The sequence below is a fragment of the Taudactylus pleione genome, unplaced genomic scaffold (assembly GCF_031769625.1).
Source record: "Taudactylus pleione unplaced genomic scaffold, aTauple2 ptg000154l, whole genome shotgun sequence".
NCBI lineage: Eukaryota > Metazoa > Chordata > Amphibia > Anura > Myobatrachidae > Taudactylus > Taudactylus pleione.
Window position 1 is genome coordinate 21,826,645 of NW_028284556.1, and position 20,869 is coordinate 21,847,513.

General features: G+C 44.5%; 1 protein-coding gene across 3 annotated transcripts in view; it reads left to right on the forward strand.

Annotated features, from left to right (window-relative positions):
• The window catches only part of STRN (striatin), a 140,738-nt gene that overhangs the window by 71,887 nt on the left and 47,982 nt on the right, over positions 1-20,869 (forward strand). For 2 of the 3 annotated variants that reach the window (XM_088474400.1, XM_088474398.1), the window contains exons 7-8: positions 14,029-14,164; positions 16,690-16,800. In XM_088474400.1, the coding sequence (XP_088330526.1) occupies positions 14,029-14,164; positions 16,690-16,800 (247 nt within the window). The remainder of the gene's footprint in view (positions 1-14,028; positions 14,165-16,689; positions 16,801-20,869) is intronic. The other variant, XM_088474399.1, reaches the window with a different exon arrangement.

Sequence of the window (20,869 nt, forward strand, 5' to 3'; positions counted from 1 at the left end):
TTACTTCAACTGCATCTGTACCCTGCGCCCAACAGAATTGCGCCAAACGCTATTCCGTTCTACTGTTCTGGGTTGAGTCAGGTGTCTCCGAAACTCAAGCCCTCTGCCCGCTACCATGCAGACCTGGTCCATTGCGAGGGATCAGGTGGAAACAGCCGACACCAAACAGGAGTTGTGTCCACAGTTAGTCGATGCATACGCAGCAGAGCGGTTCCAGGTGCCGGCGATAGGAGCCTGAGTGTACCTAAGAAACTGTTCCAAACGCCGATGGTAGTTTGTTGGTGGCAGCATCGTTACGCCCACGGCGCAGTGGGTGGAGTCAGTGACACTGTCACTGATGGTAAGCGGAAATCCCTTATACCCCAAGGTCAAAGGGGGATCAAAACCTCAACCTGTGATCGGGAGTCCGCGCTGTAAGCCATCCGGTCACAGACACATAGTATAACGATACAATATCAGTGACTGTGTTTCTTCTAGATCTAGGACGAATAAACAGATTTTAGGACTAAAACTGGGCAAGGAAGGAGCCGTAAGTAATATATCCTTCAAACCTGCTCCCAGAAGGAATAGACTAGTGGGCATTCCCACAGCAAATGCCAAGAACCAGCATTCTCCCCATGGCACCTAGGGCAAAACGAGTCTTCCCTAAGGCCAGCACGACGCTGGGAATGTGCGGTACACCCTGTGCAAAACATAAAAGTGAACCTGCTGATATCTAATACAGGGTTTAGTAAACTTAATCGAGACTAGAATTTGCAACCAATGGTCATCAGAGATTAGCCCTATATCTGTTTCCCATTTCAACTTAAGGGGGGTAAGCAACACTGGATACAAGTTATCATTGAGAGGCATATATGAAAGACACCCTACCCCTTGAACCTAAAGTAGCCACTAAAGACTTTACTGGAGACGGTGAGAATGCAGGGGTAGTACAGGCAAACTGTGTTTGTGTAGTGTGCCGTAACTGTAAATATCTAAAAAAGGCTGTATTAGGAATACCAAATTCATTTAGCAGTTATTGGAAAGATTTGAAAGTCCTTTCATTATACAATTGACCCAGGGTCGTGACACCCTTTAGAAGCCATATATTAGAAGACGATAGTTTAAGTAGCTCAGGGTATGAACTATTAAACCACAGAGGAGAATCTGCATCTAAATCAGACCATTCAAAGAGAGTATGGGCATATCGCCAGATCAGCAGAGGCTGACGAAGCAAAAGGAGCAAACCAAAAACAGATATACCAGAAAGTAAAAATAGCAACGGAGCAAGGGAGGAACACACCCGCTCCGCCATTAAACCCGACCATGTTAAACCGGCAGAGCCTGTTATATATTCTGCAGCACTGGGGAGTGCTGCAGAATATATCAATAATTGGGCTGAATAGACATCTTGAATAAATTAATGCGCCCCAGGACTGACCAGGGTAATTTTTTCCAGACATGAACCTTCGCCTTGAAGCTGGATGATATAGGGTTGACATTTTGTGATGCATACTTTGAGGCCTGAGGCGTGATCCAAACACCCAGATATTTATTTCTTAAAATCCACTGCAGAGGGCAGGAAATCTGCTCCTCATCGGGAATATGACCTGAAATGGGAAAGATATTAAACTTGTCCCAATTAATAAGTAATCCTGAATAAATACCAAACATATTAACCATAGATAGCACCGACTCTAATGAACTCCCCGAATCCTCTAAAAACAAAAGCATATCATCCGCATATAAAGCTACAACATCTTCGACCCTACCCGTCTAATACGACGGATATCTGGATCTGCACGTAGCATACAAGCCAACGGTTCAATGACCATAGCAAAAAGGGAAGGGGATAACTGACAACACTGACGATTCCCCCTCGCCAGAGGAAAAGTAGCTGCTGTATACTCATTAAGAGACACTCGAGTTGCCGAAGAAGACTATTGGAGCTGAATCCAGTGAATAAAACGCGGCCCAAAGGCAAATTTACGGAGCACAGCCCATAGGTAGCCCCATTCCACTGAGTCAAAGGCCTTGGCAGCATCCACGGACACCACCACAGCCTCCTCCCCGACCAAATCACTTCTCTGCAAATGATGTCTACGAAGGTTCTGGACCGTAGACTTCCCCGGCATGAAACCCATTTGGTCAGGATGAATAAGTGACATAATACTATGTTTAAGCGTGTAGCAAGTATCTTGGCTAATATTTTGACATCCGTTGTTGGGAGTGAAATGGGTCGGTAAGACTCGCTTCCCAGGTTTGGCTAATACAACAATTACAGCCTCAGACTTAGAGGGGGGAGTGAACTCCAATCAAACAAAAAATTAAATCCTATAAATACAGAATAAGAAAATCTTTTTACAGTTTCTGTATACCTCCACAGGGATCCCATCACAACTAGGGGCATTGGAAGCGGGGAGAGAGAGGAGACTGCCACCTCAATCTCCTCTGTAAATGGAGCATCAAGGCATTCAATAGCTACTTGGGAAAACCTCGGCAGGGCTACCCGGTTTAAATAATCCTGAAGCTGTGTGGCTGAATAAGAGACTCTGGAGGCATACAGAGAAGTATAGTATTCACTAAACACCTCTGCAATGGAAATAGATATTAGGGCACCTACCTCTCTGCAGCTGAATCGTGGCAGGCAGCTCTCCTAGGGATCCTCCAACACCCTATGTTCAAGTTTAGATAACAAGGTGAAGGATAGCGCCAAATTGCCTATCACGGACCCAATAGACACACAACAGTATGCATGTATAAAAACAATTTATTATACTATATAAGTAAATGAATAAATAGATGCCAAATAGCAAACACAGACGACAAATCTACAACTCATTCGCATGTGTGATCTATGCACATAAATACTTTTAGGAACAGACACAGATATTGAGTAAAGATTTAAAATAAACAATCTACGGTCTCATCCAGGATAGTGTATAGGGAGCACCACCTGTAAGCTCCGATCTTAGACAGTTTATGTTGTTTCTTAGTGTCAGTTTGTTTTTGAAGAGTTAGAATGTAGCATATGATAATGTATCACTTCTGTAAATGTGTATACGTAATCTGTTTGAAAACAACTCTCAATGTATCCTTAATGGAACTTCAGATAACTTGTGCTTATGAAATACAAAGAAATTCTAATACTCATCCCACAAGCAATCCCAACACGTACAGGTGTAAAATGCTGGGCAATCTAGCTCCTATCTGCATGGCCTGTAAATTATGTAAACATAGACACTGAGACCGGGCTTAATTAGCCCATCCGTGGCCCGCTTAAGTTTCTTGAAACTAGGTGATGGGTGCAGATGGACTGCTCACCTGGTATGGGTCCTCTTTCTTGTACTGTCTGGTCCCGACTTTACACTGATGTATGTGGGAGAATCACTGTTTGCTGTAAAGCAGCTCTCCTGGTAAAGCGGTGGGCGGCAACTGTCTGACCCCAGCCGTGATGATACACACACTCAACGTAGGCGCTCCGTCTGAGCAATGAACCCCGGAGCACCAGCCTCAGCACACAATTCAGTCTCCCTATTGTAGGTCTGGGATGATTCAATTACAATCCATGTGAGCTTCCACGAGGATAATTGCAGGTCAGGAATGCAGACTTTACCCCAGGGACACCCTTAACGCGTTTCTTTCTCATTTGAGAATTTCTTCAGGAGGATGTCTGCTAGCAGGAAGATGTCTTATTTAAAGGAAGTACCTTCCAATCAACTTGATTCATTAGTACAGAATGCACCTGCAATCTATTTTGTCCCTGTTTGAGCTGCACTACACTGCACACGTTTATTTAAAATGTTAAATTACACAGAATTGTTAGGATTATTTGTTCACCATAATGTTTTGGCTTGTAAATGCCCTGTCCAATTTAATAGCATAAAATTATACATAACTGTTATCATATAATTCAGTAGTTCTAATGCACATATTAAAGAGTGACAGGTAACATACTTTAATAATCTGTATTACGTCTTCACTCTGACACCCATAATGTCATCAATACTGCATATCTCTCATAAACATGGCTGGCTCATATAAAACCTTATCCTGCAATTCATCCCTAATGAAGTTCAATTACATCATAGTAATGACTTCATTCTCTTTTCTAGTTGTTTAGTTTTGAAATATACGCAATCTTAATAAAGTCAGGTAGAATAGTAATGAGCACTCAAAAAATGAAAAACGAACATATGCACATACTGGACTGATTATGAACTAATACTAATATACATTCAATTACAAACAAAGGCAAAACAGAAACCCAAAATAAAACCCAATCAACATTGGGCCATGGATACCGCCCTCTAGCTACTACCGACAGAAATCGGTAATGTCAGCCACTGAGTGACACAACTGACCCTGAGAATTGAAGATACACTATATTAGTACCAGAATCTTCCCTTGCCAGAAAAGCCAAATAACTACCCCCAACTTCAGCCTGTAACTATTGTTCATGTCTGGATAAAAGAAGTCTACCTTTGGATTTCTCAAAAAGATAGTTTGACCACTCTCTGAGCATTTAACCACAAATCCTGATCAATAGAAGATTGAGAGAGAATGTATTGGGCCTCTAGGTGTTGGCATAAGGTCTCAAGGCGGGCCTCCTCTCGTCTATTATACATCTTGATTTCAGATAACCTTTTGATAAAGGAACACCTCACATAGGCCTTAAGGGCTTCATGCCTAATAGTAGGACTTGGACAGGAGAAATTATTCAACCCAAATCCCTCCCATGCCACAACCAATTCAGAGCCAGCCCCCATCAAAGAAAGCCAAAATGGATGTAGTTTCCAAAAAACTGCCCCCCCCCCCCCTCTGTCTTAAGACATGCTCAAAGTAAGTAGCACTGGAGAATGGTCAGAAATACCCCATGATAAGTAAGCTACCTCAGGCACTGCAGGTAACATATCGGGAGAATCAACACTTAATCTATACGGGACAGTGTATAGAAAGAGGTAGCGTGGCATGAGTATTGAGTAGTGGAGGGATTCCGACATCGCCAAATATCAAACCAGCCCGATCAGATTGGCAAATGGAGTGGGGGAGGTCAAAGCTGAGTCAACACACTCTCTCCATCTGTCCAAATACTTATCTATAACATTATTGAAATCACCCACACATCACAGGGATACCTGGGGATTGGGCAACAAATAGATCTTGACGAAGAATATCACTACTGTACGGAGGTGGGATATATATGGCCAAATTACTTCAGTCATAAGGTTTCATTAGAGAAGTACATTGCACAGTGTGCCCTCTGCAGGACGACCTGAGCAGTCCCACACCACCCAACATATCATTAAATAGCATAGCACACCTTGAGATACAGTAAAGAAGGAAAAAAAATTGCACATATGTATAATAACATATAAGAAAAAGCAAACACATCCTACGCTAACCCTCCCTGTATAGCCATCAAAACCTGAGGTATACCTATTCCCCATGCTATATAAAGTCCCCCCCCCCCCCTCCCCTCAACTATCCTAAGAACCAAATGGTCCCTAAATAAGTCCTAAATAGAGCACAAATTAGTGAGGGTATAGGAAACTAAACCCTATAGCTATTTCCAGCAGAATACTCCCTTAAAACGAAACTGGAAATGGTCCCCTGGTGTAGCAAACAACATATACAAAACATATTACAATTAAGAAAATATGATATAGGCCAGCAAAATATATCAGATGAAATAGGTATAAAAAAAAAACATCACAGTGTATGAGCTCGTAAAGATGGTTGTGGATATTATTGATAGTGTGCAGCTCAGGCATTTAGTGAAACAAGATCAAATAATGAAAGACAGGAATATCAGTGAGGAGCACAAGGTTTTTTCTCCAACCAGTCCTCCGCATCCCTGGGATTGACAAAGAAATGGGTAGAATTGTTGTGCACCACACTCAATGGTGCAGGAAATAACATGGAATACTGAACATTGTGATCACGGAGCTTGCACTTAACTTGCAGGAACTGTGAACGACTAGCTTGCACTTTCAGTGCGAAGTCTGGAAAAACTGATACAGAATGTTTCTCAAATTGTAATGGGCCCTTAGTGCGAGCCAAACGGAGGATAGTATCCCAATCTTTAAAATGTGGCAGGCAGGCAATGAAGGTTCTAGCGCGAGCACCAGGTGGAGGAGGTCTGGAAGCGAACTGGGGACTGAAAGCATCTCAGGAGAACAATTGGACCAGCCAGTCCTCAAGAAATTTATCAGGAGTCGAGACGCCTTCAGCCCACTCGGGAAGCCCAACGATGCGGATATTATTTCGTCTGAGCCTCCCCTCAACATCAGATAACTTTGTCCAGAATGGACGCCACTTGAGTCGACAGATCTTCATCTTTACTTTTTAAAGGAGAGATGACATCCTCCAAATCTGAAATACGGTGCTCAGTTTCGCCTACTCTCTCCTTTATCTTTTGTAAATCCTGACGAAGCAGGGACACATAAATTTGCACCTGGCCAAACTTATCAGTGACCCGTTGCTCGGAGGCAGAGAGCGCTTGTATTTGCTGGGTAGAATGTGGGGGGGGATCAGACACACCTTGATTGGATGATTGAGGAGCTTGAGAGGTTCTAGCAAACTTCTCTAATCTGGCATTGGCAGTTTTCCCCATTTTAGCACAAATATTATAAGGGCTCTCCACACGCAGTATAAAGTAGAAGAAGCACTTGTAAAATCCATAATAAGGAGGATATACTCGCTATGTATCGGTAGGTTCTAATACAGCTAATATTCCCTCAGTGTGTCCCACCTTATGAATATAGCCAAATAGGTGTATTATCTGGGGAAGTATAGTATGATCCAGTGGTCACCAGCTTATACACCTGTGCTATGATGTCTGGACAATTGCAGCTGGAAAGTAATACAGAGTAGGTGTCCTGTAATAGAGGAATCACCAGACTGAGGAGACTCCTGAAGTTATCCAAGATGGCGGCCGCTGCGTGACTCACCGGACCAAAGGCCCAGCAGAGGAGCAATGGCAACCTCTCCCAACATCAGCGGTTATGAGTTAATGGGCACGGAAAGGCGGCACAGCAACTGAAGGAGGGAGCCGACTAAACACTGAGATCCCAGGTGGAACGGGAGTGCCGCTGCCGGAGGGACAAGCACTGCCACAGGCCTTTTCGCACACAACTGCTGAAACAGGATCCACAGAGCCCCGGAGGACGCAGCACGGAGCACCGGAGGCTTCAGGAGAAAGTCCCACAACTGCAAGGAGGGTGTCGACCCTAGACCACCAGGGGATCAGGATTTGTCAGAGTTTCCGTGGGAGCTTCAGCGAAACGCTGCTACTCCATGCTGAGCTAAGCCACGCCCTCCCCCCTCCCCCGTTTCAGTGGATGTCTTACTAAATCTTTAGTCACACAGAAAAAATTGTTTTTTATCCTTCATTAAACCATACAGCAGATGGTACAAATAAAGCAGATTTCAGCTTGCATACAAGTATCTTATGTTAACTATATAGAGCCAAAACATATATTTGCTAATATGACGATGGTGCTTTCATTTAAGAGTTACAGTAATGCCTGGTCTTCTGTGGTGTAATACTGTATTGTTGCCCTGTAGCATTGATGCTGTACAGACTGTGAGACTGTCTGGCAGCACTGCCCTCTTTCCTTTCACTATCCGTTCAGTTACTTTCTCTGCAGACGTTTGCTTTCAGGATTCAATCACTAGCTTAGGGATGATGTCACGCGACAAATACTGTAAAGTGCTGCTTTTAAAGGAAACTACAGTGAATTTTGTGCTTTGTAGCTTTCTGGCACACCTATTGCATATAATTCCATTATTACATCACTGAGCTCTGCTCTGTACACTAGAACTGCATTTTGAAATAAGTTACTAAAAAACAAAAATTCCGATTGAGACAAATACTACTGAAGTTCACAAAAATACTGCTTGGTCAAATAGTTTTTCTACATCAGGGTCCATAGGGTATCCACTGGATACCTTGAGGTATAGGTGATGGCATCAGGCACCATAGAGTTAAGTTTTCAGCCTCTCCTATACCCCGCCCCCGACCCAAGGCATCTCAGTTTCGTTGGTGCCCGGCTCTGAGTCGGAGCACATGTTTAGAGGGGGGCTAAAACTAGCCCCTGAAGTTTTCTTCAACGGCAGCTGTGGCTGCACATCTGGGAGTACAGCATGGACCGTCAGTACTGATATCCATGCGGTCTCCCCTTCACCCCGCCGGTATCAGAACGCTGGTACTGATCCGGGGATGCTGGTGAGTATCTGGGGTCACGGCTAGCAGTGACCCCAGATGCTTCAGACCGTGGCCGGATCCAAGGGGGGACAGGTCAGCGGCGGGGTCCCGCGGTGGGTCCCTGCTGAACACACGGTCTTGAGTCCCCAGGCAGGGGGCTCCCTGGGGACTGGCTGCAGCGTGGAGCCAGGCAAACAACCTGCGCTTCCGCTATACCCCAGGGACAGCGGGCTGCGGCTGAGCGGCAAGTGCTACGGCGTCCCGGGGGTTAATTGCATGCCAGGGGAGCGCACCTTCCCTGTTCTCTGCTGGCGCCTCCCCTGCTGCACACAGTTCTCTCTGCACCTACCGATTGGTCCTGTGGCAGCGCTCCTCCCCCAGGCCGGCCTCCTCTCTGTTCCTCGGTGGCCATCATCTTCAAGTGTGGTGGACGCTGCTGGAAGCTGAGCGTCGGAGGCATTGTGGTCTGGGTCCCCCTGCATACCTCTCCTCAGATAAGGTCAGTGTATGTAGCGCTGTGTCCTACCAGACTCTATCTGTGTAGTTGAAATCAGCGCTGATAGTGCAGGGAATTGATTCTTCTGCATTGTATGTGACTTATTGCTAGCGCTGCTGCCTGTACTTTCTACTGCCATTTTACTGCTCTTACTGCCCTGCTCTTACTCTGCTAAAGCCCTTGCAGTGCGTTGTTGCAGGGTGTTCTCCCACTATACTAATAAGTATCAGTGAGAGGGTCACATACTTTACCATCATGTCTGAGAGTGACTTTCCTCGCCAGCTTCTGTGTACTACATGTAGTGTACCAATAGCGGAGGGAGATGGAAACGCGGAGGGGTTATGTCGACAGTGTTACTTATTGGCGCGCCCAATTACTGTGTCTGCTCCAGTGCAGGAACCTCCCTGGGCTTGTTTTGCTAAGGCGTTTACAACCCTGGTGGGCCAGTTAGCTCCGCCTCCTGCATTCCCTTAAATGGGATTATCTCAGCAGTCAGTGGTGTCGTCACCCATGCAAGGGTTCCCGAGACAGCTGATGGTACCCCACAGTCTCCCTATTTCCCCTTCTCAGGTTGCACAAGAGCCTGCGTGGGTTAATTCATTGACAAATAGGGTACAGCACGGATGTTTTACAGGGCCACATAAGCGGCCTTTGGCGTCTCAGTCTGCTCATTATTATGATGATGACGTGACCGATGATGGGGAGATTCTGGACATATCTGATCAGGAGCCTCTCTGTACTAAAGAGTCGGACTAGGTCCAAGGTATATATTCCTGGCCTTATACGGGCGGTCCGTACGGCTTTAGTCATTGAGGATGACGATCCTCCGGTGGCCAAATCCAAATATGCCTTTTTCAAGGATATTAAGGGGGATGCCACAGTGTTTCCTCTTTCTGGTCAGCTGGTAGATCATTTAGAGGAGGCGTGGAAAAATCCTGGTAAACTGTTTCAGCCTCAGAGGCGATTGGCGGTGGCTTATCCGTTTGCAGATAATTATTTTTCTAAGTGGGAATCCCCTCCGCAGGTGGATTCTCATGTGAAACGTTTTGTCAGAAGTGCTACTTTGCCCATGCCCTCCATGTCCTCCCTGAAGGATGCTATGGACCGCAAGGTTGAGATATGCCTTAAGTCCATTTATTCCCTTGCTGGAGGGGCGTCCAGACCGGCTATGGCTGTGTGTTGGGTAGCCAGAGCTATGGAGCGCTGGCTGATAGCCTGGAGGTGTCCTTAGACTCGGACTGTTCGGCAGAACAGGCTGAGTTAGTGGGCAATCTTAGGGACTCAGCCACTTACATTAATGAGGCGGCCCTGGATATCAGTCTCCTCATAGGATTTCCTATGCAGCTGTTGCCGCTCGTCGCACCTTATGGTTGCGTTCCTGCAAAGCGGACGCAGATTCCAAAAAGGCCTTAGAATGTTTGCATTTTAATGGAGAAGTCCTCTTTGGTCCTGATCTGGACAAGATAGTAGCTGCGCTGGCAGCAGCCAAGTCTGCATGTCTCCCGTCTGCAACGGTTTCTTCAGGTTCTGGTACGTCGGCTTTACAGGGCCCAGGGTAGGCCCAAAGCACAGTCTTTTCCACGACAGGCTGGCCCCCAAAAATCTGCCAAGCCCAGGAAACAGGCCTGGAGTACCAGACGTCCGGCTCCCAAGTCAGATGAAAAGCCTGCGGCCTGACGGTCCGGGCCTCCCTTTGGGGGATCCCAGTGTGGGAGGCCGCCTGCTTCAGTTTGCCCAGTGTTGGTTGACAACAACGGGGGACACTTGGGTTCACGAGGTGGTTTCTCAGGGGTATGCCCTCTCCTTCCGGCTCAGGCCTCTCTCCCGGTTTTTCACCACCGGCCTTCCATTAGACCAGCACAGGGCGTTGGCGCTGCGGAAGGTATTGCACATTATGCTCCAGGCTGGAGTTATAGTACCTGTTCCGTTATCCCAGAGGGGCCAGGGTTTCTATTCCAACCTATTTTTGGTGCAGAAACCCAATGGGTCTTATCATCCTATTCTCAACCTCAAGGCCCTCAACAAGTCTTTGAGGGTGCCTCGGTTCCGGATGGAGACCCTACGGTCCATTGTTCTGGCTCTGGAACCTGGGGATTACATGGTGTCGTTGGACATCCAGGACGCTTACCTGCATGTCCCTATTCTTTTGCATCATCAGCAATTCCTCAGGTTTGCAATCCGCAACGACCATTTCAGTTCTGGGCACTGCCTTTTGGCCTAGCGACAGCACCACGTGTTTTCACCAAGGTCATGGCAGCTCACCTGCGAACGCAGGGAGTCCGATTGTTGCCGTATCTGGACGACCTACTGTTGTTGGCCGAGTCCCCGGAGATCCTCCTACGCCATCTGGAACTGACCATTTCGGTCCTGCATAATCACGGCTGGTTGATAGACTGGACAAAGTCCACTCTTATCCCATCTCAGAGGATTCTACACCTCGGGGCCTTGTTGGACTCTCAGCAGCAGCGGATCTTTGTGACGGAGGAAAAGATCTTGGCCTTACAGTTGAGGGTGCGCAATTGTCTACAGGGTCGCCGAGTGTCTGTGCACTCGGCAATGAGGCTACTGGGCTCCATGGTGTCAGTATTCGACATGGTGGAATATGCCCAGTTTCACTCCAGACCTCTGCAACAATTGATCCTGTCCAAATTGAATGGGTTGCCTCAGAGCTTAAGGTCTCAGACAATGGTACTCACTTCGGAGGTTCGCCTGTCTCTAACCTGGTGGTTGCAGACGACCCATCTCAACAAGGGTAGCCCACTTTGGGTGGCGAACTGGGTCCTTTTGACAACGGACGCCAGTCTCCGGGGATGGGGACCTGTCACGGGTCCACACTTGTTTCAGGGCAGGTGGACTCAGGAGGAAACAGCGCTTCCAATAAACATCTTGGAACTCCGTGCAGTGTTCAGTGGTCTCCAGCAGGCACATCAAGTTCTCCAAAGACAACCGGTGCAGGTCCAGTCGGACAATGCCACCACCGTGGCCTACATAAACCACCAAGGAGGAACCAGAAGTCAGGCAGCACTAGTGTCCCACATCCTGGCCATATCAGCGGTATTCATCCCGGGAGTCCTCAACTGGGAAGCGGATTTTCTCAGCCAGCAGGACGTGCATCTGGGAGAATGGTCTCTGCACCAGGAAGTCTTTCAACTTCTAGTGGACAGGTGGGGTCTTCCGGAGATGGACCTCATGGCGTCCCGTCACAACAAGAAGTTGCCGGTGTACGGGTCTCGAACAAGAGACGAAGAGGCGTCTCTGGTGGATGCACTGTCTGTCCGGTGGACGTTCCAGTTTGCCTACCTCTTCCCTCCTTTTTCCCTTCTTCCGAGGGTGATCCGCAAGTTCAAGCAGGAAGGAGTGGCTCAGGCGGCACTGGTTCTCGGACCTAAAATGTCTATTAGTAGACGTTCCTCTGCGGTTACCGCTACGTCCGGACCTACTGTCACAGGGTCCTTGTCTTCACCCGGACCTGACTCTGCTGTCTTTGACGGCGTGGCTGTTGAGACGGCCCTGTTAAGGTCCAGAGGGTTTTCCGGCTCTGTGGTGCAAACCATGTTAAGAGCTCGGAAGCCTTCCTCTGCAAGAATTTACCATCATGTGTGGCATACTTTCTTTCAGTGGTGTCGCCCTAGATGTTATGCTCCTCGGGTGTTTCGCCTTTCTAGGGTTTTGGCTTTCCTACAGGCTGGCTTAGATCACGGTCTTCGCCTTGCTTCACTGAAGGTGCAGGTGTCTGCCCTGTCAGTCAGGTTTCATCGTAGGATTGCTGTGCTCCCTGATGTCCGCACCTTTATTCAGGGAGTTCTTTGCATTCAGGCACCTTTTATTCCACCGGTGGCTCCTTGGGATTTGGCTGTGGTCCTGAGAGCTCTTCAGGGACCGCCGTTTGAACCACTGGGCTCAGTGGATCTCAAATGGCTTACAGCTAAAACTATTTTCCTTCTGGCCATTGCCTCGGCCAGACGTGTCTCGGATTTAGGGGCTCTCTCATGTCGACCCCCTTTTCTAATTTTTCATAGGAACAGGGCGGTGCTTCGCACTCGTCCTGCATTCCTTCCTAAAGTGGTATCAAGTTTCCACATCAACGAAGAAATCGTTGTGCCGGCCTTTAATTCCCCTGATCTTTCAGCGGGTGAGGCCACCCTGGATGTTGTGCGGGCTTTAAGGATTTGTTGACCGCACCTCTTCTTCATTTCAGAAATCGGACGCCTTGTTTGTCCTCTATGGCTTCCGTAATAAGGGTTGGCCTGCTTCAAAGCAAACTTGAGCAGGATGGATTCGTATGGCAATTTCGGAAGCTTATCTTCATGAAGGCCTTCCGGTTCCATCCTCTGTGAGGGCTCATTCCACTAGGTCTGTAGGTCCTTCGTGGGCAGCTCGACATGGTGCCTCTGCTGTCCAAATTTGCAAGGCTGCCACGTGGTCGTCTGTCCATACCCTTGTGAGGTATTACGCTTTTGACACCTTTGCCTCTCAGGATACTTCCTTCGGGCGGCGGTTTCTCCTTTCAGCACAGGAGCGTCCCCACCTTTAAAGGATACTGCTTTGGGACATCCCTATGGCCCCTGATGTATAAAATATGAGATATGGTAAGAACTTACCTTTGTTATCTCTATTTCTACGAAGTCCATAGGGTTCCACAGGACTCCCGCCCTGTCGCACCTGTACTGCAGATAGGCTTTCTTGCTGTCACCGGTTTTTCCATCTCCTTCTGGTGAGAATGTGATTCTTGTGTGTTTCCAGATCTTTCTTCTCTCTCTTTCTTCTCCTCCGGCCTATGGCTTGTTACATAACTGAGATGCCTTGGCTCAGGGGCGGGGTATAGGAGAGGGACCCTGGTGCATCCTGGGAGGCTGAAAACTTAACTCTATGGTGCCCGATGCCTGACTTCATCACCTATACCCCAAGGTATCCTGTGGAACCCTATGGACTTCGTAGAAATAGAGGTAACAAAGCTAAGTTCTTGCCATATCTCATATTTTCTTACATTCAGTATACGGTCTAAAGAGGAATCATTTTTAGTGTATTTTGCACATTTGACATGTTAGAAGAGCATTATATAAAGGGATAACCAACACTAAGTACATTTATTTGTTGTGCTTTTAATGTGTGTGGCTTTTTTGTATTATTGTTTTTATATACTTGCAGAGTACAGCATACAATGTATTTCTTGCAGCCTAATCTGTTTCACATGGTTTGACATTTTAGCCTCGATCAATAGCACTAAGTTTATTCAAAACATTGGGTCAAATTAATCTTGTCATTATTTCTTAAGTCATATTGGTAATGTATTTTGAAAATGTAAGATAAGGCATTATGAATTTTAATTATTTGCTTTTTGTAGATTGTGAGAAGAAGAGTCATTCCTGATCCCAATGAGGACAGGGACACAGAAGAGGCCTTGAAAGAGTTTGACTTTTTGGTCTCAGATGATAGTGATGGAGGAGAATCTAGAAGTGCTGGTGATGGCACTGAATGGGGTAAGGCTGTGATTGTTTTCTCACATTGTCAGAAATTACATGGGTCACACTGGTTGCTTCAGACGGGTCACCAGCAGAATGAATCCGCTTCATTCTGATTTGCTGCTAGACTATAATTCACATGCAGTAGTGCGAAACTCTTAAGGTGCATACACACGTAACGATTTTGTACGCAATGATTATCTGTCAGATTTTCCCTTGAAAAGTGAACGATTTTTTGAAGTGTAATGAACGATTTTTACAACTATGAACTAAAAATGTTCCTTACCTTAATGAAAATCGTTATGTTGGACAGCTTGAAATGAACTACAAACAGGAGAGCACTTGAACAATTTTCGTTCATCGTTAGAACTCAGAAACTGAATGATTTTTTGAACGATAATGATGCCGTTATAGTTAAATCGTTCAAAAAATCCTTACGTGTGTACGCACCTTAAGTCTAACAAGATTTCGGCTTAGCTCTGTCTGTAAAGGCTAACTTGTCCATTCTATTTTAAATTTGGTTATTGCTGCTGTTGCCTCATTGACCCTGTGAGTTACCACACAGACAGCAAAAGTCAGTCATTTTTCTCTTGCTGGCTCCTAACTTGTGGACCTTGCTTCAAGTTCCCTGCTCCATCTCCATACCTGAAATGTGAACGCCCCCTTTGTACTGTGTAGTTTGGATCCCTGATGAAATCTCCTCTCAACAAAATGTTTTGACATGAGCAACCTGCAGTGCAGCGCTATGACAACAAAGCATTATCTGGTAGTATTTCAGAGTCCCAGCACGATAACTATAGGCGCTGGAACATTAAGGGCCTGATGTTGGAGATAGTGGAGCGATTTTTTGCTGTTGTGCAGGAGTCTTAGCACCTTGCATGTGTCCTCATTGTGTCCTAGCAGAGTTGCAGTTGTGATTTTAGACGTGCAGAGGGTGAAGTGTATTGAAAATGTATTGGGAGTTCCTGGGAGGTGACAGGGAGGTTGCTCAGCGCACGCTAGTAGATGGTCTATCTTATGGGCTTGTAATGGGAGTTTCACTGGCTTGTCAGTGAAAGTGGTTGCATGCACAGACGTTCAACCTCTCACTTAGGAGCCATACTCGAACGGAGTAACTGCACCTCCCATAGGGCTGGTGCAAATTTCACTGGTGCGTCTAAAGAGACAGCAATCTCTATTCATGCATGTACAGGCGCTGAAAGTGGACATCAGTCCTTGCACTTTGGTACACTTGGATGTACATAAGGGAAGACCTTTGTAGTGATATTTGGTAAAGTCGCAGACGGGCGATTGCCAATAAATGAAGCTGCGGGCATTTCTGCATCCACCTCTGTTAGCCCCTAAATGTTAGTGGCCTTAAACTAAAAAGTCTTGGCCTTGATTTTATCAGATAACTAATTGGCATAGAGGATGGGGTATAGAACGGGCAGATATACAGCCACAGTTCAACTAGTTTCTTCAAATCTTTTTAAAAAGTTATCCATTTAATGTTCTAAATCTCTCAAGTCCTGGTATGAGAGGTCTGGTTACAAGCAGCACCATTATAACTTCACATTTAATACAATTGTATTGAAAATAACCTCATCTGTGCTGGGCTTAGTGCAGAGTTGTGGAGCAGATCTATAGTGAGCTGACATATGCCGATTAATATGCAACCATTTTTTCCTTGCTGCACTTTGAAGCTGATAATGTTATTGCCGTATAGTAATGATTGGAATGAGAGAACACAGGAGACAACAGCATTGTGTAACTGATTTCATGTTTCCCTGGGTGGAGCCAGCTCATGAACTCTTAGGAATGTTACCTGTCTATTTCCAGCGTATGCGTATCATGTCATTATTTTATAGACTGCCATCATGTCCATTTGTTTTGTTTGCAATATAGATACTTTTCAATGTGAAACTGTCCAAGCATTTAAAATGGAAAATATCAGCACATTTACAGTTCACTGAATCTTACCCCACACTTAAATATTGTAGTAAATGTAAGTTATTAAATATTATCAGATGACCTTGACAATATTGTAATGCAATGAACTGTACTTGAATGTACTCAGCATATATTGGGAAAGTTATCTTGAAATTGTATTATGTATAGTAGCAAATATGTTTGACAAGGTTTTGCGTTAGTATAGAAAGGAGATTACCCGGACGAACTGCGGTTGGAAATATTTTGTATGTGAATTTTTTTTTCCCAGTTTCGGTCCAGTAGTTTTGTTGATTATGAACCTAGGAATGAATGATCTCGCAATGTAATCTGTTGTTTGCACCATTGTTTTCAAGTGTAGTTTGAGAGTTAACATTAAATACAATACTGTTTTGTCAATAGTTTGGACCCTTTCAGATACTATTATTAGTACTGAAACTGGGCACAGGATATGTGACTTGTGCATGTCATTTTATGTTCCTATGTAGTGGTTTTTGCGGTATACCTCTTGCCCCTCTTTTTGGCAAAAGAAAAGGTCAGGGTTCTCCTTCAGACAAGAGTATTGGTGAAGCCATTTGTATTGAAGAGGAATGTGTTTGATTTCTTTCACTGTTTAGAAAAGGAAGACCAGTGCCCCATACCGGAATCCTGGAATGTCGATCAGGGAGTAATAACCAAACTCAAGGAACAATACAAAAAGGAGCGCAAGGGGAAAAAAGGGGTGAAGAGTAAGTGGAAAACATTGCACTTCAAAATCATCAATCCCACCTCTTTCATATCCTACCTTCCCTCCAAAGCTATTTTTCGTTATTTTCTTTCAATGTTTTCCTCAACCACTTACTCTTTTACTTTGCTGCTCCTCCTCTTTTTCCTGCTGTTCACCTTTTAACGGGCATTGGAGCTCTGTCACCTATTAGAGAAGTAAATTGTTAATACTGGCATAGTCCTGCCATAGTCCAAAGATGAGCCATAAAGCTCAATATTATTGTCTTGCTTTCTTTAAAGTGGAACTAAATATATAAAATAAGTGTTTTAATAATTTGGCGAACAGGTTCAGTTTTTCCCATTGGCCACAGTCTGTGTGCCATTCACAGAGGAAAGCTGCTGCCATGTTTCTGATCAATTCCATTCCAACTCTTACTCAGCGACATGGGAAAGATCAATTGTTTTGTTCTTTGGCTGTCACAGCAGGTATCGTACAGCACTCATGCAATTTAATGTTTGTAAATACAGTTTTCTACTAATTTGGAGATTATCCCCCCCGCATTAAGAATTTGTATATACCGATCCAAGTTAAGTGCATGTGAATGGGTGTAAAGGTAAAAAACGTACTAAATAAGACTCTGCACGTTTGAACTTATATGTACGATTAAGTTTTACTTCATTACATTTCCTTTTTTGAATGCTGCTTATTAAAGTTGAGCGTGTCTGACACACGTCGTTGCAGCTGACAACCATGGGAGTGCACTGTAAATGTAATGACATGATTATGAAGTATTTACGTGTGGTTTTGCATGTGTGCAACTTCAGCAGGACGACTTTCTGTTCTGTCAGACATGTTTATAAAGTGCACATTGAAAGCATCTAAATGCTTATAAAGCACTTATTAAAATGCATACGGGTCATATCCTATATAGGTTTACTTGCATTAAAACCTCCTGGGAAAGTCGGGATGTACGTTATTGATGTTGAAAGATCATCATGGCAGCTCACTAAAGTAAGACTGAGCCTGTTGATGTGATTGAATACTTTCCATTGAGCACATTCAGGCTGCAGCCTATGCTGTGCCTCCTTTTTTGTGTTTTTAGTTCCATTTTAAGAGCTAAACATTTTGTCCCCATATTATTACAAGCTTCAAATGCAAAGTAGGGATTTTTTTTTTATAATACATTTAATATGGTTTCCATCTAATCATGAGCAAAATTTATTTTCACAAACTGGATTAGTAATGATGGCGCTCCCTTAGTAAGAATATAGTCAATCCTTGGGTCAATCTGTAAACCTTTCTTCTGGTAGTTAATTGGTTCAGATTAACCTTTTTTTTTTTTTTTAGTTTTTTTTCAGTTTTGTTTTTTTTAGAGATGGTTTTTAGTGAATCTCAGAAAGTGAAGCTTTTCTGTCTGTATTTTCATTGATATTTTATATTGTTGGCATTGGTACACATATGACTTAAGAAACGGTAATTGATGTGCGCACCGTTTATTAACCTCTTACTGATTACAGCTCATTTCTATTAGTTTTTCTCAGCAACATACATACAATGTAACATTTGAGCTCTTTCTGCCCAGGAAAAGGAAAGTATTACTTTTATTTTTATTTTTTTATGCTGTGCATGGAGTATGCATTATAATTTGAGACCATTGCATTCTTCATGCTGAGTAGAAGCTCAGGCGTTAATGCCCAATAAATTTGTATAACCATCCAGTCCCAAGCATTACATTACATCATACCAATGAATTACTGTTGGGTGTACATTTGAATTTTTAACTTGTTTGAGTTGCCTTGTGTACGTACAGTACATGTTGCTGCTTATGTCTGCTGAACAGGTAATGTACACCAATAGGTGATAGATCTGACATTTAGACCTGTAACTCATACTGTGTATACAGTTAGTACAAAGCAGAGGGGACTTTTTAACTGACCTGATTAACTGAAGGATACCTGTTGTGTTTGATGCTATTTATTGACTCTCCACAAAAAAATGCAGTGCCATGAAGACATTGTTTGTGCAATTAAAATGACTTCCTCATCCAAAATAGAAACACTTAAAGGCATAAATAAAATACAATCTGTTCACGTTACAAATTAGACTTTAATATAAAACGAACTGAAGTCATAACCAATATACAGTAATTACTCCTCCATTTCCTTAGAGAAAAATATAGTTGCCTTCCCGACACAAAAATTATGAAGTCATACTTATAACAATGGTGCATTTTACATAATTTTTTTTTTTACATTTGCTGTTGTGCTACCAGTTTTATATATCTGGTATGTATTTCAAGCATTTTGTATCTGGTCTGTAAAGATTCTCCAATTTGTTTGGAAAGCATTTCTCTCCTCCTCTTTATTTGTTCCGTTGCTAAATTAGATTTAAATAATCCACAAAGAGGAACAGAGATACTATACTTAAATGTCTTTATGAAGTCTCACTGGACCAACAATTATGCCAATAACAATTACCCTTTATGAAAATAGTGGTTAGATGTTAAATCACTAGTAAGTGCTTTCAGCACTTTATTTTAATAATCACTGAGGTATTTGGAAGGGTAGAATTGTAAATAATAAAGGTTACTTGTAAAAAATATTTCCATGGTTTTGTTATCTTGGGGAATCAACATGCTATTCAGCCAAGACTGAATGCTGATTGCTTACCTGGTTGGTAGGTTTTCCAATGGTCTTCAAGGACCATTATTGGTCATTGAGAACACACAAGTTAAGCGGCTTCTACACAATCAGTGTAGTGCCGCGTTCCTGCAACCCAGCATCTCTGGATTGGTGAAATCCAACATGCTGAATTTCACTGATTTGGCGATCACTATCAATATATGATTGTGATTTGCAAATCCTTGAAATGTAACATGGAGATTTTCACCGATTTATCATGGACCACGGAACTTCGATGGCCGCAGGTCTGCATTTCTGACCGGCGGATCTGTGTGTACGATCGCAGGATCGCGCAACTTTGGTAGGTGTATGGGGCCTTTAGCACCAACTTCTTTTATTTTTACTGGTTTTTTTGGGTATCTGCACCAATTTAGGGCAACTCCATTAACACCATAAGTGTTAAGAAGTGTGATATCTCTTTAACAATGCATGTGCAGTACTTTTGTGTACTATGGACCAGCAACATTTTACCTACTACAGAGCCACCTCTTTGCTTTTCCAAATAGACCCTTATTTGCAAAGCACAAGCACATATACTGTACCTGACTCATGAATAGAGAATTGGGCATTTCAGACAGCGATCATTCCTGAACCATAACATGAGGATATACTCAACAAACAAGTTACCACTGAAACTTGGCTGTTTGAGGTTACTCAATATTATTACCAGTTATTTATATAGCGCGCACATTCTGCAGCGTTTTACAGAGACTATTTTGGCCATTCACGTCAGTGTATGAGCAGTTATTTGGAGATGGGTATGATTTACTGACAGTCGGGATGTCGGCTGTCACTAGAGTGACAGCGGCATCCCGATGCCTACAGTCCCGACAGGGGAACAGTAAGTAGTGTTCCCCTGCCCTGTTCACCCCCTAACCTTCCTTTGCTGCACTCTAACACTAACCCTTCCTACCCCGCACCCTAACCCTTCCTACCCCGCACCCTAACCCTTCCTACCCCGCACCCTAACCCTTCCTACCCCGCACCCTAACCCTTCCTACCCCGCACCCTAACCCTTCCTCCTGAGTGCCTAACCCTCCCTCCTGAGTGCCTAACCCTCCCCTTCCCCCTCCCGCAGCCCAACCGTAAGTCCCCCCGGGGTGCCTAAACCTAACCTTCCCCCTCCCGCAGCCTAACCGTAAGCCCCCCCGGGGTGCCTAAACCTAACACCCCCCCCCTCCCCCCCCCCCTGCTAAAACCCACCCGGCCCCGCTTTAATTACAATCGGGATTCCAGCGTCTGCATCTCCAGCCATGGGCCGTATTCAGTTCGGAGCGAAAAGCCATTTTCGCATGGTTTTTGTTGAAAATTGCACCTGAAAATTTATCTCCATGTTCCATTTCAATCAGTTTTCGCCTATACCAAAAGTCAATGCACTGAAATAGGCGACACTTTTTCTCCACAGAATAG